This window comes from Sus scrofa, chromosome 3 (genome assembly GCF_054392235.1).
Source record: "Sus scrofa isolate SSC_HxYL_T2T_F1_AM1 chromosome 3, Sscrofa_HxYL_maternal_Yorkshire_Landrace_v2.0, whole genome shotgun sequence".
NCBI classification, from domain to species: Eukaryota; Metazoa; Chordata; class Mammalia; order Artiodactyla; family Suidae; genus Sus; species Sus scrofa.
In genome coordinates this window covers 104,200,872-104,215,511 of record NC_139385.1, presented here as the reverse complement: position 1 = coordinate 104,215,511, position 14,640 = coordinate 104,200,872, and the positions used below count along the sequence as shown (strand labels likewise).

General features: G+C 38.6%; 2 protein-coding genes across 11 annotated transcripts in view; one reads left to right on the top strand and one right to left on the bottom strand.

Annotated features, from left to right (window-relative positions):
- The window catches only part of LHCGR (luteinizing hormone/choriogonadotropin receptor), a 71,723-nt gene that overhangs the window by 8,203 nt on the left and 48,880 nt on the right, over positions 1–14,640 (bottom strand). For 2 of the 10 annotated variants that reach the window (XM_021085887.2, XM_085015928.1), the window contains 2 exons: positions 13,316–13,396; positions 4,277–7,401 (listed from right to left, as the gene is read on the bottom strand). In XM_021085887.2, the coding sequence (XP_020941546.1) occupies positions 7,353–7,401; positions 13,316–13,396 (130 nt within the window). In that variant the 3' untranslated portion in view covers positions 4,277–7,352. Of the gene's footprint in view, positions 1–4,276; positions 8,112–10,808; positions 13,036–13,315; positions 13,397–14,640 lie in introns of those variants that run through there. The other 8 variants (XM_021085888.2, XM_085015929.1, XM_085015923.1 and 5 more) reach the window with 6 other exon arrangements.
- Positions 1–14,640, top strand: part of GTF2A1L (general transcription factor IIA subunit 1 like) — an 85,370-nt gene that overhangs the window by 49,874 nt on the left and 20,856 nt on the right. The gene's annotated exons all lie outside the window — the stretch shown is intronic.

Sequence of the window (14,640 nt, the reverse complement as noted above, 5' to 3'; positions counted from 1 at the left end):
GCAGGCAATGGGCAGGGCTGGTAGCCAGCACCAGGTAACTGGGCCTTTGACAGTGGCAAGGATCCACAGGAAGGTGGTGCAGGCTGCTTGTAATTGCAGGGCCCTGTGAAGTGACTGAGACTCTCAGGCAGGTGTAGGTGGTGCCTGGAGCATTTGGCAGTGGCAGCAGCAGGGCATTTGCTTTCCCAGGGGAGTGAGAGTGAGAATGGGGTGGTTGCAGTGCCCTCCTCTGTGCCAACCTCTGAGGTGACTGGGGCTGTAGCTGGTACCTGTTCACAGAACCCTGGTGGTGGCAGGCCATGCCCACCTCTGGAGTCTGAAATGACTTGAGTTTGCCCCCACTGCCTGTATACCACTCAAGAGGTGCCTTGACACCCTTAGTCCTGCCCTCTGAGGGTCTGCAAGTGCACAGAGAAAGATATTCCTATGGCGGTCTGCCTTTCCTCCTCTTGCCCTTCCAAACAGTGGTGGCTTGCTTATCCTGTGGGCCCAGACCTCCTCCTGGGTTCCCTCAGCTGTGGCACTCTGCTCCCCAACCCTTGGTGCATGGCTCCCTAGCCCCTCAGGCTGTCTCCCACAGCCAGCCCTACTCCTCTCCCCAGAACTGACCTCAGGAGCCTGTGTCTCAGCACCCAGCCCCCTCTGGAGCATCTCAGGCTGTGGTGTCCTGGGAGGTAGTACCAATCATCTCTGTGGCTCTCTCTCTGCTTTGCCCTCAGTCCAGCTGCTGCACTTTTCTCTGAGGCTTTGAGGTCCCTACATCTCGGCTGATAACCCCATCAGTCAGAAAGCTTCCCAGGGTGTGGGTTCCTTTCCTCTTTCACAGCTCCCTCTCAGGAGTGCTAGTCCTTCCTGATTCCTTTCTCTCTCTCTCTTTTCCCCTTTTTTTCTACCCAGTTATGTGGAGGGTTTCTTGTCCTTTTTGAGGTTAAAGGTCTTCTGCCAGCATTCAGTAGATGTTCTGTGTTAATCATTCTACATGTAGATTTTTTTTTATGTGTTTGTGGGAGAAAGTTAATGCCCTGTCTTACTCCTCTACTATCTTGATTCTGCTTTTAGAAAATTATTCTTTAAATTCTATAAGTTGGTGGAGTTTATTTGAGCCTTGGTTTTAATGTATTTTTACTTTCGAGAACCTCTTTACCATGTCAAGCTAAACATTTCTTGTTGCATATTTTAACAAAATATCATAAAGTAAGTTCTGAGTTCTCATAAAGACAGTGCCTTGGCAAATATCATCCTGTACCCTTTTATAGGTGGTGAGTGTGTCTCTGTTTTAGAGGTCTTAGTTTGTTGCGTTAAATGAAATTTATGTAAGTGTACAGTAATTGCTAATTCAATCTCTTCTCATGAATGCATCCTACACTGCTTTTTTACATAATTTTCACCTCTCTCTGTAGGCTAAGAAGATCTTTTTGAGTTTGCACAGTTGGTCTCTTAGAGACTGACCAACTAACCTTGCCTGGATTACCTTCTTTACCTCTTTTATTCATTGTACTATACTATGTGTAAAAAATCATCTGTACACCTCAGACTTCATAGGGAAATGAGGCTCTGGTTTTGGCTGAGACATTTAGTTGAATTCATTTAAGTTATGCAGCAAAACTAATAATTTTAGAATAAATAACAATGGTTAATTGGGGTGGTGAGTAGGGAAATTTAGTGGGGGATTTTCTTTTGACTCATGTTATTAGGTTAACACTGTGCTGTTTTTCATGTAAATATACTTTGAGATAGGTTGGAATTTCATAATTTATAACTAGAAAGCTAAATTATAAATAGGAAGCCCATGGTAATAACTCTTAGGAAGAAATTGATATTAATAAAATGTGTATTTTGAAGAAAAGATTATTTCCAATTATGAACACATTTATTGAAATTTTTGTAACATAAAGATTCTTAATTTACACATGAACTTATTTTTCTAATTTTTTTATTTTTTATTTTTTTGTCTTTTCTAGGGCTGCACCCGTGGCATATGGAGGTTCCCAGGCGAGGGGTCTAATCAGAGCTATAGCTGTCAGCCTATGCCACAGCCATAGCAACACAAGATCTGAGCCACGTCTGCAACCTACACCACAGCTCATGGTAACGCCAGATATTTAATCCACTGAGTAAGGCCAAGGATTGGACTCACAACCTCATAGTTCCTAGTCAGATTCGTTAGCCACTGAGTCATGATGGGAACTCCACACATGAACTTATTAATACACTTTTAGGAAACTAAAACCAGGCTCTTTATAGCAAATGTTATAACATTTGGACAGACTACCTCTTAAAGATATTTTGTAAGATTAGATGAGTTACTCCAAGTTGAATAACCATTTTTAATCATTTTGCAACCTACCAGTGACAACATCAAATGTGGTTAAAAAAAAACCCATAAGATAGAAATATAGATTTCTTGAGCATTTGATATTTTTGTGACTTATGTATAAGTGCTTATACAGATTAGGAACATACACAATTTCTGTGAGATCATCTCAAAAGAAAATTCTTCTTTTTTAAAAAAATTAATTTTATTGGAGTATAGTTGATTTACAGTGTTGTGTTAGTTTCAGGTATACAGCAAAGTGAATCAGTCATACATAGAAATATATCCATTCTTTTTCCCATATAGGTTATCACAAACTATTGAGTAGATTTTCCTGTATTACAGTAGGTTCTCATTAGTCACATATTTTATACTGTAGTGTGTATATGTTATTCCCACCCTCACTGTTCTTCCCTCCCCCCAGTGGTTTCACCTATGGTAACCATAATGTTGGTTTTGAAATCTGTAAGTTTGTTTCTGTTTTTTAAATAAGTTCTTTTGAATATTTTTTATTAATTTCCACATAAGTGATAGATGATATTTGTCTTTGACTTACTTCACTTAGTGTGATAATCTCTAGGTCCATCAGTGTTGTTGCAGATGGCATTATTTCATTATTTTTTATGGCTGAGTAATATTCCATTGTATATAGGCACATCTTCTTTATCCATTCCTCTGTCAATGGGCATTTAGGTTGCTTCCACATCTTGACTATTGTAAATAGTGCTGCAGTGAACATTGGGGTGTGTGTATCTTTTTGAATTAGAGTTTTCTCTGGATAGATGCCCAGAATTGGTATTGCTGGATCATATGGTAGCTCTATATTTAGTTTTTTAAAGTAACCTCCATACTGTCCTCTGTAGTAGAAAATGCTTCTTAACAAGGAATGTTTTATATTTCAGTTTTACAAGTGAATTAGCTAAAAATATGAGTCACCTACATGTGCAGGACTAGGATAGATATAGTGGGAGGAATAAAGAAGTAGGAGATGGGTATATCACTAAAGGAATTTATAACGTAGGTTAAAAGAGAGATACACATGTAAAGATAATATTCAGCAGTATAGAAGAAAAGACAAATGTGTGATACAGATGACAAATTCTAAAGAAGTCTAAAGAGACGCCTGCTGTGGGTTGCATATTTATCATTTATGCCTTTCTTTATTTCCAGTAAAGGAGATGTCTTGACTGTAGTGGATTAGGGAGGGAGTGGATGAAGAAGAGTTTGACAGGGTCTTAGAAGATGCAGGAAGAGAACAGGGAAGAGAGAAGGTGCTCTAGATGGTAAGAGTGGCACAGGCACTAGCATGGAGATGCATAGGGCATAGCTATGGAACAGTAATTGGAATAATTTGTTTCATGTAGAAAAACAGGAGAAAAAGTGAGCAGATTTGAGGATGGATTCTGGAGCTCTTTGAATGTTAGGCTAGGAATTAAATCTTAAATTTATAGGTACTGATGAGCCATTTAGAATTTTTGGCAGGTATGTAATAAGTGAATTAGGATTTTAGGAAGTTTGATGAGTGGTGGTGAGTATCAGAGTGTGGAAAGATTGGATATGAAAAAAAAGGAATGAGGGAGGTATAGTAGTACTCCAGAGATAAGGGGAAAAGGCCTGAGATGTAGGTGTGACAGTAGGAATGCAAAATAAAGAGCTGACGTGAAGACCATTGAAAGGACTAACGAGTGAATGAAAGGATGTGAGAATGAGGAAGGCAGTACACTGTGCCTCTGTGTGTTAAAACTTAAATCATAATGGGAAAAGGCTGTAAAAGTTGTTTTTAGAGTATGTGTACAAGTACCTGAGGCTCAAACAATTATTAAGAGTACATAAAATTTCTCCACAAGGATATATTTTCTTTCTTTCTTTCTTTCTCTCTTTCTTTCTTTCTTTCTTTCTTTCTTTCTTTCTTTCTTTCTTTCTTTCTTACTTTCTTACTTTCTTACTTTCTTACTTTCTTACTTTCTTACTTTCTTATGTTTTGCTTACTTAGTTGTTTTGATTCTGTGATTTATTATGAATCAGAAAGTTTATTGTGTATGTACATAGCAACATGACTAGCATTCTCTCATATCATTGAGACAAATTCTAGAACACTTGCTTACAAGAGAGAGGATTGCATCTGAGTAGCGACAAGTAACTAGTTATGGAGTAGAAAAGTCAGAAATGTGAAAAATACATTACAAAGGAGATATTTTATAAAGTTCATACTTTTTTATTATCTGTTTTGAATTTGTAAAATGTCACAAAGATTTAAAGCAGACTAAATGTGTAGAGAGTCTAGTCGTGACTATACATTCATTTTAAAAATGCCAAAGGAGAACTAAAAACTGGAAATGGCCCAGATATTCATTGATAAGAAAATAGAAAACAGTGTTATCTTCATACAATGGAAAACTACTCAGCAATGAAAAGGAATGAACTGCTGATTCAGCAACAGCATGAATGAATAGTAGAGAGATTGTGCTGACTCAAACACGCCTTACACAAACAGTATAAATGGTATAATTCCATGTATGTGAAGTTCTAGAACAGACAAAACTAATCCATGGGCAGCAGGGGGAACCTCTCTGGGGTGGGAGTGAGGGATTAATTAGGAAGGGGCCTGAGGAAACTTTATGAGGATGAGTATTCTATAGCTTCATGGAGGTTTTGGGTTACATGAGTGTGTACATTTCTCAAAATGCATTAAATGATATGCTTAGAATTTGTCCATTTCACTATATATAAAATTTACCTTAAAATATGTAAACAAATGTTGTGTTAAACAAATGTTAAACTTTTAAGCATGCTGAAAGGTTTAGGGCTAACAAGTATTTATATCTGCAACTTATATTAAAATGATCAGGAATGATGCATGTATAAATACTGGATAATTATATAGATATGTTGTGAAAGCAATTTGGTAAATTCTTGAATCTAAGTATATGGGTTTGCACTATGTAATTATTTCAGCTTTTCATATGTTTGAAAATGTTCACAATCAAAGGTTGGGGGAAATTGAAAGAACTCTGAACACATAGAAAACCTTTGGATGACTCTGATTTACCATGGGAAGGCAGTAAAAATACAGTGGTTAGGAGGCTGGGGTACTGAATCAGAACTTTGAGTTTGAATTTTTTTTTCCCCCACTATTTTAGGGCTGCACCCACGGCATATGGAATTTCCCAGGCTAGGGGTCCAATCAGAGCCACAGCTGCCAGCCTACACCATAGCCACAGCAATACCAGATCCAAGCCCTGTCTGTGACCTACACCACAGATCAGGGCAACGCCAGATCCTTAACCCACTGAGTGGGGCCAGAAATCGAACCCGCATCCTTATGGATATTAGTCAGGTTTCTTAACTGCTGAATCACAACAGGAACTCCAAGTTTGAATTCTATTAATTGAATCTTAGTTTTGAGAACTTGGGCAAATTGTAATAGGTTTTCCTCTATTACACTATGTGAATAATATCTTCATCATAGAGTTTATGAGGATTAAATGGGTTAAATTATATAAAATACTTATCAAGATGTTTGGCACATAATTAAGTTTTTTTAAGTTATTTTTAAAAAGTCAAAGGAACTTTCAAAAAATACTGCAGTTAAAACCATAACTTCATTGTCCTATAAGCATAAATTCTGATAAATAAAAATACTTATAGCAAATATTAGATATATTTTTCTATATCCTCAAATGATGGCTATTTTAAAATATTTAAGTATTTTCTTTTACTCACATAAAAGATGGAGCCCTAGAAAGGAAAAGACCCCACTTTCTTCCTAGTAGATGTCCTAACTTCAGTGTAATTCAGTACATTTGTTACATACTATTGCCAAGATCCTGAGCTAGGAGACAGGGAAACAAAATCAAGCCAGGGTTCCTACCTACAAGGAGTTTACAGCCTACTATTTAGGGGACTTCATTGCTTTTTAGAGACTAAACACCAAATCAGTAGGCTGAAATGTGCCTTTAGATGCTTGCTTTATATTAAATTTTAAATAGTAGAACCTAGACAAGGGATAGATAAAAGTCTTTAGGGCAGCACTATTTGGTAGAACTTTCTAGATGATGAAAATGTTCTGTATATATGCTGTCCAATATGGCAGACAGTGGTCATGTGTGGCTGTTGAATGTTTAAAATGTAGTTAGTGCAACTGAGAAACTACATTTTTAATTTAGCATAATTTAAATTTAGCTACATATGGCTAGTGGGTACCAGATTGGACAGTGCATCTCTAGAATGTATTTCTCAAACTCTCTGAGGAAAAGGACCAGTTACTTTAAATTTCAAATCTGTTAGGACTAATCTTCTTGTAAAATGTAATAAAAATTACAGTAAGGATGAAATGAGAAAAAAATCAAACATGGAAAATACCACTTCATTTTTTAAATATTAGATTCAACACATATCAAATTACTGTCAAAATTGCTATAAACGTTTCTAAACACTCTCAACTTCTGTATTGTTAAGCGTCAGTGACAGACTGTTTTTGGACTGGCATTGGTCATGGACCACACTTTGGGCTAGGTAGACGTTTCTCTTTGGCCAGTGTGCATAATTTCCTGAAATCAATCCTTTGTTAAAATTTTTGATAAAAACAAGTTTTTTTTTTTTTTTCTTACACAATTTAAATACAATTAAATTATGTGGTTACTCATACAACAGTTAACAGTCTTTATAGCAAGTCTTGTCCATGACAGTGGAATACTGACATTGTAATGTGGTCAACTTCAATGTGGACCGGGAAGGCTTATTTGATCCAGTGAAGCCATTTTTGCAGTAAGCTGAAAAGTCCTTCCGTCTATAAAGTTCGGCTTGATGTTTACAGCAGCCAGATTTGCTCAGCAACAGAAAGAAATCCCTTCGGAATGCCTTTGTGAAAATTGCGTATAGAAACGGATTGGCACAAGAATTGACAGGATAAAAAAGAACCAGTAATACCTTAGAGTTCGTTACTGTAATAAGGGGCACTTTTAAGGCAGCTGAGATGGCAAAGAAAGAGATCGGTGCCATGCAGGTGAAATCAGTGAAGATGAGGACTGCCATTTTCTTAGCAATCTTTGTGTCTTTGTTGGTAGCCATCAGCTCTGGATTTTGAACTGCAAAATAAATTTTAATGTAGCAAGCACAAATGATGATGAAGGCCACCACATTGAGGATCAGGATGGTTAATATGTAGACCTGTGAGAGAGTGGTTTCCACATCCATGGGGAGGCAAATGCTGACCTTCATGTAACTGCTGACACCCACAAGAGGCAACATGGCAATTAGTGTAGAAAAGAGCCACCCTCCAAGCATAATTGGAATGGCATGTCTTAAGCGTAGCTTTTGGTCCAGCTGAATAGCATAGGTGATGGTATGCCATCTTTCTAGTGTGATGACTGTGAGGGTGTAGACAGAAAGTTCACTTGCAAATACAGTGAAAAAGCCAGCAACACTACACCCATTCCCTGTCTGCCAGTCTATGGCGTGGTTATAATACTGGCCTTTGGTTTGGGCATCAACTGAGGCAATGAGTAGCAGGTAGAGCCCCATGCAGAAGTCTGCAAAGGAGAGATTGCACATGAGGAAACGAGGCACTGTCAGTTTATAATGACTGGTCAGGAGAACAAAGAGGACAGTCACGTTTCCCATAATGGCTAGAATATTAATCAGCCAAATCAGAACTCTAAGGAAGTCATAGCCCATAATATCTTCACAGGGGTTAAAAGCATCTGGTTCGGGAGCACATTGGAGTGTCTTGGGTGAGCAGAAACCATAGTCATAATCCCAGTCACTCAGTTCACTCTCAGCAAAGATGGCAGAATAACTGTAAGAAGAACATTTTGGCTCAGTGTAAACTTACAAGATTTTCAATGATTCTGAGTATTCAAAAATTCAAAAATCATCCTTAGATTTTTTTTTTTTTAATAAGGCCTAAGAAACAAAAGGAAACAAAGCCACAATAGCCTTACTCTTCCATTTATTTGTTATCTGAGAAACCTGAATTGTTGGAGGAGTTCTGAAGAAGGGACTGGAAAGGCATTTAGAAGTTTTTTAAATATGGAGATTTTACGCAGTGCTGCAAAGACTTAATGAAGCTGTTTACAGAAGATGATTTTCTTTGGAAAACAAATTTAGAGAAACAATCTATGCTTGTTCAATCTAAAAGAACCCTTTCGTGACATTTTCTTAGCTATTTTTATCTCCTTTAGTTGCCAACCAAACTGCTATCAAGCTGTTTGTCTGTGGTAGAACACAAATGGAATTGCAAGGCTCACATTGTTAAAGAGCCTCAGCTCCTGGAGGACTTGCTTGCACTTAAGTCCCTGGCTGATCACGTTGACCAGTTGAGGAACAGAGACCAAGGATAGGTTACTAGATATTTAGGAGCAGAGGAAGAATAGAGTGCCGAACAATAGGAAGAAGTTACGGAAATAGATAACTTCTTAGGTTATGAGTCAGATACAGAGAGTGGACTGAAGAGGGACTCTGTGTCACCTTTGCTGATCACTTTCTCCCAACCCCAGTGTTACTGCTGGAATTTAAATTTTCATTCTTACTGATGGGGCAATTAAATTTGTTTTCTTCCTGGCGTCTTTCTTCCAATTTCACCCTCTCCTAGTTCATCTGTATGTTTCTTCTGGAATAGCCTTTCTTAAGCACAGCTGTATTAATTCAGACATTTCTTAGGTTCTCACTGGCTGTGGGATAAACTTCAGGCTCCCGGTGATGACCTCTGAGTCTCTCCTTGACCTGGGTTCTGCCCCTCTCTCCAGTCCCATCTAAGAAACAGTAGTGCTGCACAGTTCAGAACATGGGCTCTGGAGCAAGACTCTCTTGGTTCCAGTTTTTATAGGCTGGGTAAACCCAGGAGGGTTATGTAACATCTCTGTACCTCGAATTCTTCATTTTCCAAATAGGGATAATAATCATACCTCCTTCAATAGGATTGCGCTAAGGATTAAATACAATAAGACGTGTAGCATGTTTGGCACAATGCCTGACATTATTAAGTGCTCAGTGAATGTTAGAGATTCTTATAATTATCTCTTGCAAGTCCTCTGTGGAACCAACCCTTTGGTCACATGAAGTGACTTAAGGCTCTCAGACTAGGTTGCATTGTTTCATCCCTTTGTCTTTGAATTGCTGTTTCTTCCCCTTCTCTCCTCATTTCTCTGGTGAATTCTTCCTTATCCTTGAAGATAAGCTCTATGAAGCCTTTCTTGATTCTACACCTCTAAGGAGTTTATCATCCCTCCTTTCTACCATGGCTGCAGTTAAGTACTATTGTAATTCTCAGACTATATTGCCATTCTGTGATGATGCATCTTCTTTAATAGTTTATTCTTTAATAGCCTCGAAGGCAGGGAAATAGGTCTTATTTATTTCTGAAATCTCAGTGCTTCACAGAGTTTTGGCTCAGAGTATCTATTCAATAAATGTTAGTGGAATAAGCAAACCAGGGTGATGCTGGTCCTGAAAGCAATTGAGAGGATACAGGGACAATGATTGGTACTTTATGATGCATGTAGGCTTAACAGATTTCTTCTTTGCCCATAGTCCACTAAAATAATCTTGGGAGGTGGAGAAATGAGCATCATTTTTCTGTTAGGGCCATTACAAATATGTGTTTCACTCTCAAAATGAGGTTCCTCACACACTGAAAGTATTTTTTCTCTACTTTCAAAACTAAATTGTTCATGTTCTGTAGAAAGAAGTATATAACTAATACAGTGAGTGGATGAAATGATACAGTGAAAATCATGGACATGGCAAAGAGACTTGTGGTTGCCAAGGGGGAGGGGAAGGGAGTGGGATGGGCTGGGAATTTTGGGTTAATAGATGCAAACTATTGCCTTTGGAATGGATAAGCAATGAGATCCTGATGTATAGCACTGGGAACTATGTCTAGTCACTTATGATGGAGCATGATAATATAAGAAAAAAGAATGTATACATGTATGTGTAACTGGGTCACCTTGCTGTACAGTAGAAAATTGAGAGAACACTGTAAATCAGCTATAATGAAAAAAATAAAAATCACTATGAAAAAGAAACTTTTAATGATAAAATAATGATACAGTGAGTAGAAGCAATACAATTACCTAAAGGAAAGAACACAGATTTAAAAAAAGAAGGAAAAGAAATCTATGACTTGGCACTCCAAAAATGTGCTAGAATACCATAGAAACCAAATTGGAGCTAGAGAAGTGCTGCTGCCATGCACAGGAGATGGCATAGGAAACTCACCTGTTTTATTATAAAATAAAAGTGGCACATTTGTTTGTCTTCATCTTATGAACATCAGTATAATTACCTGATTTTTAAATCTCTAAAGAGGTGGTAGTTACAAGAATGATAGAATAAGTTTTTTTTGGTGTTCCCATCATGGCTCAGTGGTTAACGAATCCAACCATGAGGTTGCGGGTTTGATCCCTGGCCTTGCTCAGTGGGTTGGGGATCCAGCATTGCCGTGAGCTGTGGTGTAGGTGGCAGATGTGGCTCAGATCCTGGGTTGCTGTGGCTCTGGTGTAGGCTGGTGGCTACAGCTCCGACTTAACACATAGCCTGGGAACCTCCATATGCCGCAGGAGAGGCCCAAGAAATGCCAAAAAGACAAAAAAAAAAAAAATATTTTTTTTTTCTTATCATTGGAAAGGTCCTTAAAGACCAGCTCACCAGACCCTTCATTTTATGGGTAAGAAAACCAAGACTGAAGGAGGTAAAAGACTTGCCTCAGGTCCCCTAGCTCCAGGCACTAGTGGCAGTGCTAGGTCTTTATATCCATCTTCTCCTTCACTCGCTGTCAGTGTTTTGCAAAGTGTGGCTCTTGGACTGCTTAGTTCCATTAGAATCACCAGAGTGTTTGCTACAATGCAGATTCCTGCCTTAACTTCAGACCCTGAATCACACTCTTTAGGGACAGAACCCAGGGATATGCATTTTAAGCAAGTTTCCCTGGATGATTGCTACAAAATAATAGCATTTATTAAATCAGGTGACAGCTTTCCAAGTATTGCTGCCTTAATTTCCCTTATTCCTTTCCCCTTATCAAAATAGCTTCAGCTGTTAGAAGCACTAATTCAGAGCTCTAAAAACGCTGTCATGATATCTGAATAAATTTGTATCATTAAGAGGTCACATATATTCTCTTTCCTCCTCCCCTGGTCCCTTGCTCTTTCTTTTTTGGCCTACTGAGTGTATGTCTAGCAATTTTTTTCCTTGGTGATTTGTCTAAGGCCCGAATACCCACCTGCGGTCTGAGGCTGGCTCCTGAGGGCAGCAACATGCTTATTGACAAAGCCCAGCATGGAGCTGTCTTTAGCACTGAAGGCCACGCAGGCAGTGTGAATGGACTTGGGCTTAGCAATATTGAGTCTAAGGAAGGAGAAGCAGTAGCAATGCTGCTCCATTCACAGTGAACAGGCAGGAGAAAAGACGGGGATTTAGGAGGACAGTGCAGCCAGCCAGAGCAGTAAAGATACCCTAGGATCTTGGAGAGAGTAGATAAGACTTACTGGCTGGCTCTAGAATGTCTAAACTCTGAAAACTCAAGAATAGTGATTTGTTGGGAAGGGGAGGAAGGGGGTTTATCCTAAAAAATGTTTTCACAGAGAGTATACTCTTTTTACTTAGATTATCTGTTAATTTAAGGTAGTTTGGGGGATGCTGAAGATAGGGGACTTATTTGAAAGCACTGTTAGCACAGCAAACTTGAGATTGTATCCTCATTTTGGAAGGCCTGGACTGGGGGGCACTGACTGTCAATGAGACTGAGCTAAAGTCTCCTTTCCCCTAAACTGCCCCTTAATGCCACCATTGACTACCCAGAAGTGCTTTCCTGTGGGTGAGAAGAAAGCCACATGGTTGCAAAAAGAGTTATGTGGAAGGTGAGTGATGGAGAGAGTATTGAGAGAAAAGAAGGGGGAGGGTGAGGAAAAAGAACACTGGAGGATAGCTGGTGTCAGACCTAAATGAAAGAAAGGAGAAAAGAATAGAGCCTATATAAAACAAGGTAACCTAGAAGCTGTTACAATCTTTTACAACTCCCTTCGTTCTTACGGTTTTGAAAGCTAAATGATATTTCTGCCACCCCTTACTGTGAAAAGAAGAAAAGAAGAGAAAAGAAGTCTCAAAAAAGATAAGCATTGCCCAGGGATATGCAGTGTTACTGAAACATTAGTGCTAAGAATTCATATCCAACTCTGAGAAGCTCCCAAGCCCAGGGTCCTTCCATCATAGCACCCCGCTGCCTCTGTATAACTTGCAGGTGAGAAAAAAAAGAGGGGGAAAAAAAAAGATGCATAAAGGGAATGGAGATGGGCAAGGTATCACAGAAGAACATCTAGTTTTGTAGCCTCAAAGACAAGAGGATGGGGTCGGGGTGGGAAATAATAGAATTTCTAAATTGCCCTAAATGTGGCAGAGGGGACACTGGGATTATCTTTTGAAGCATGCTTTTTTTACACTTGAAGGTCTGTGAAATGCCACGGCAGCAGAGAAATGTTTAAAAAAATCAGTCAGAAGTGGAGCTCCCATCCACTGTGTATTGGTGAGAGCATTAAGTTTGAATAATTTTAAGCTCCAGAGTATAACGGTCAAGATGGCCTAAGTCTCTCTGAAGGGAAGTGGCTGCTTCTAGAAGTTTGTCTGCAATCAGTTAATCTTCCTGAAATGCTGACCATGTGACGTGTGAACATCCCAACAAATGAGGCTATCATTTAAACAAGGCCTTAGTGACATCAAAATACCTGCAAATAAAATTTTAATTTCTAAAGAGAATTTAATATAACAGTAGAATAAGCACACAAGTATGTTTTTTAAAGTTTTTTTTAACCAAGTAAAAGAGATAATTGAGCAACTAGATGCCACTTGCAAAGAAAAATCCCCATTTTAAAGCTATTAAAATATGCTTTGCAAGCATGCCCCCAACCAAGACTTTTATCAAAAGAAAATCATTGGCACTGATAATAACAGGGTGCACCCAGAATGAGATATGGCTTCCAAGTTTCTTTGCATGCAAATACTTACAGTGTTTCATTATTTGGTCTCCTTGCTGTGCTTTCACATTGTTTAGAAAAGTTTTTAAAAATGGAAAATGAAAAATTCTGCCTGAAAGAGAAGAGGTAAAAAAAAAAAAAAGCCACTGTTGAGCTTTTGGTCTTTAAACTAAACCTGATCATGTCTATTTATGCTTTGTTCATCCAAATTCTTTACCTCTTACACCAGAGTCCTGTTCTGCACCATTGTCCTAACTGAAACGCTTCCTGGGGAGAGAGTAAAGGCTTCTGAATTGTCATTAGAGTGCTTCCAGCTTAGATAAAATGCTTCTGAATGCTAAGTGTTTTGTGTGGGCTCTGGAGATGAAAAAACTTAAATTTGTCACATTGAATCATAGATTTTTCAGTGTTCATTAAAAGCTACCTTTATGGTGTATAAAAGTTTGCTTCTCACCACACCAGCCTTGATGAACAAATAACCATTCAGAGTTCATGGCTTTGAATTATAACTGAGAATCTCTTTTGTAAGGTTTTGAAGATACTGGACCTGACAGTATGATGTGAATTTTTTTGCTTATGGGAAGAAATAGAATGTGGTTGCTCCCTATTCCTCCATTGTCCTCTCTAAGAAATTTAGCCTATGGAAAGGGGAAAATGTCAAGAAATTAAAAGAAGGCTATACCTACATTCCTAAGGAAAGTGAAATGAGGCAATCCATAGTGGACATTTCTATATATTATTCTTCTCCAATATTAACAAGACAATTCCTTGTAGAAATAACTTTGTATAAAAGCAGGAAGGTAAGAACATGTAAAAACTATTTGACCTACTGGACTCACTTTCAAAAATTAATCAGCTTGTTATTTTGGGTGAGAGATGGAGGGAGGGAGAAAGAGACTGTGTGCGGGTTTGATGCTGATACCATGTGTGAACCAATCTCCAGTTAAAAGGAAATGTGGTTGTTCTTGGCCTTCAGATAATAGCACTGTGTTCTGTCTATCTTTTTTGAAATTTTAATCATAGATACCAAGGAGAGTTTTGGGGGCCATCTGTCCAGACAGCTGTGTGCCTTATCCAGGCTCTGCAGCTGCAGGGCAGAGGAGTGACCCAGAGTTTTCACAAATACTCCACTGGCCCAGCCTCAGGCTCTTCATTTTTCCTAGCCTCCAAGGTTTCTAGCTTTTGAGATAGAGAGGGAGTCAGTTAAAGCTTCTAGTCCCAATCACGATATCCTCTGACTCTATTCCCATCTCACAATTGCATAATGCCTGCTTTCTAAAGAAAATTTTTACCCAGAGGTAGTAGTTTCTTTCATCTTCTGGATTAAAAAGTCCCTGAAGTAAATTTTTTACATGG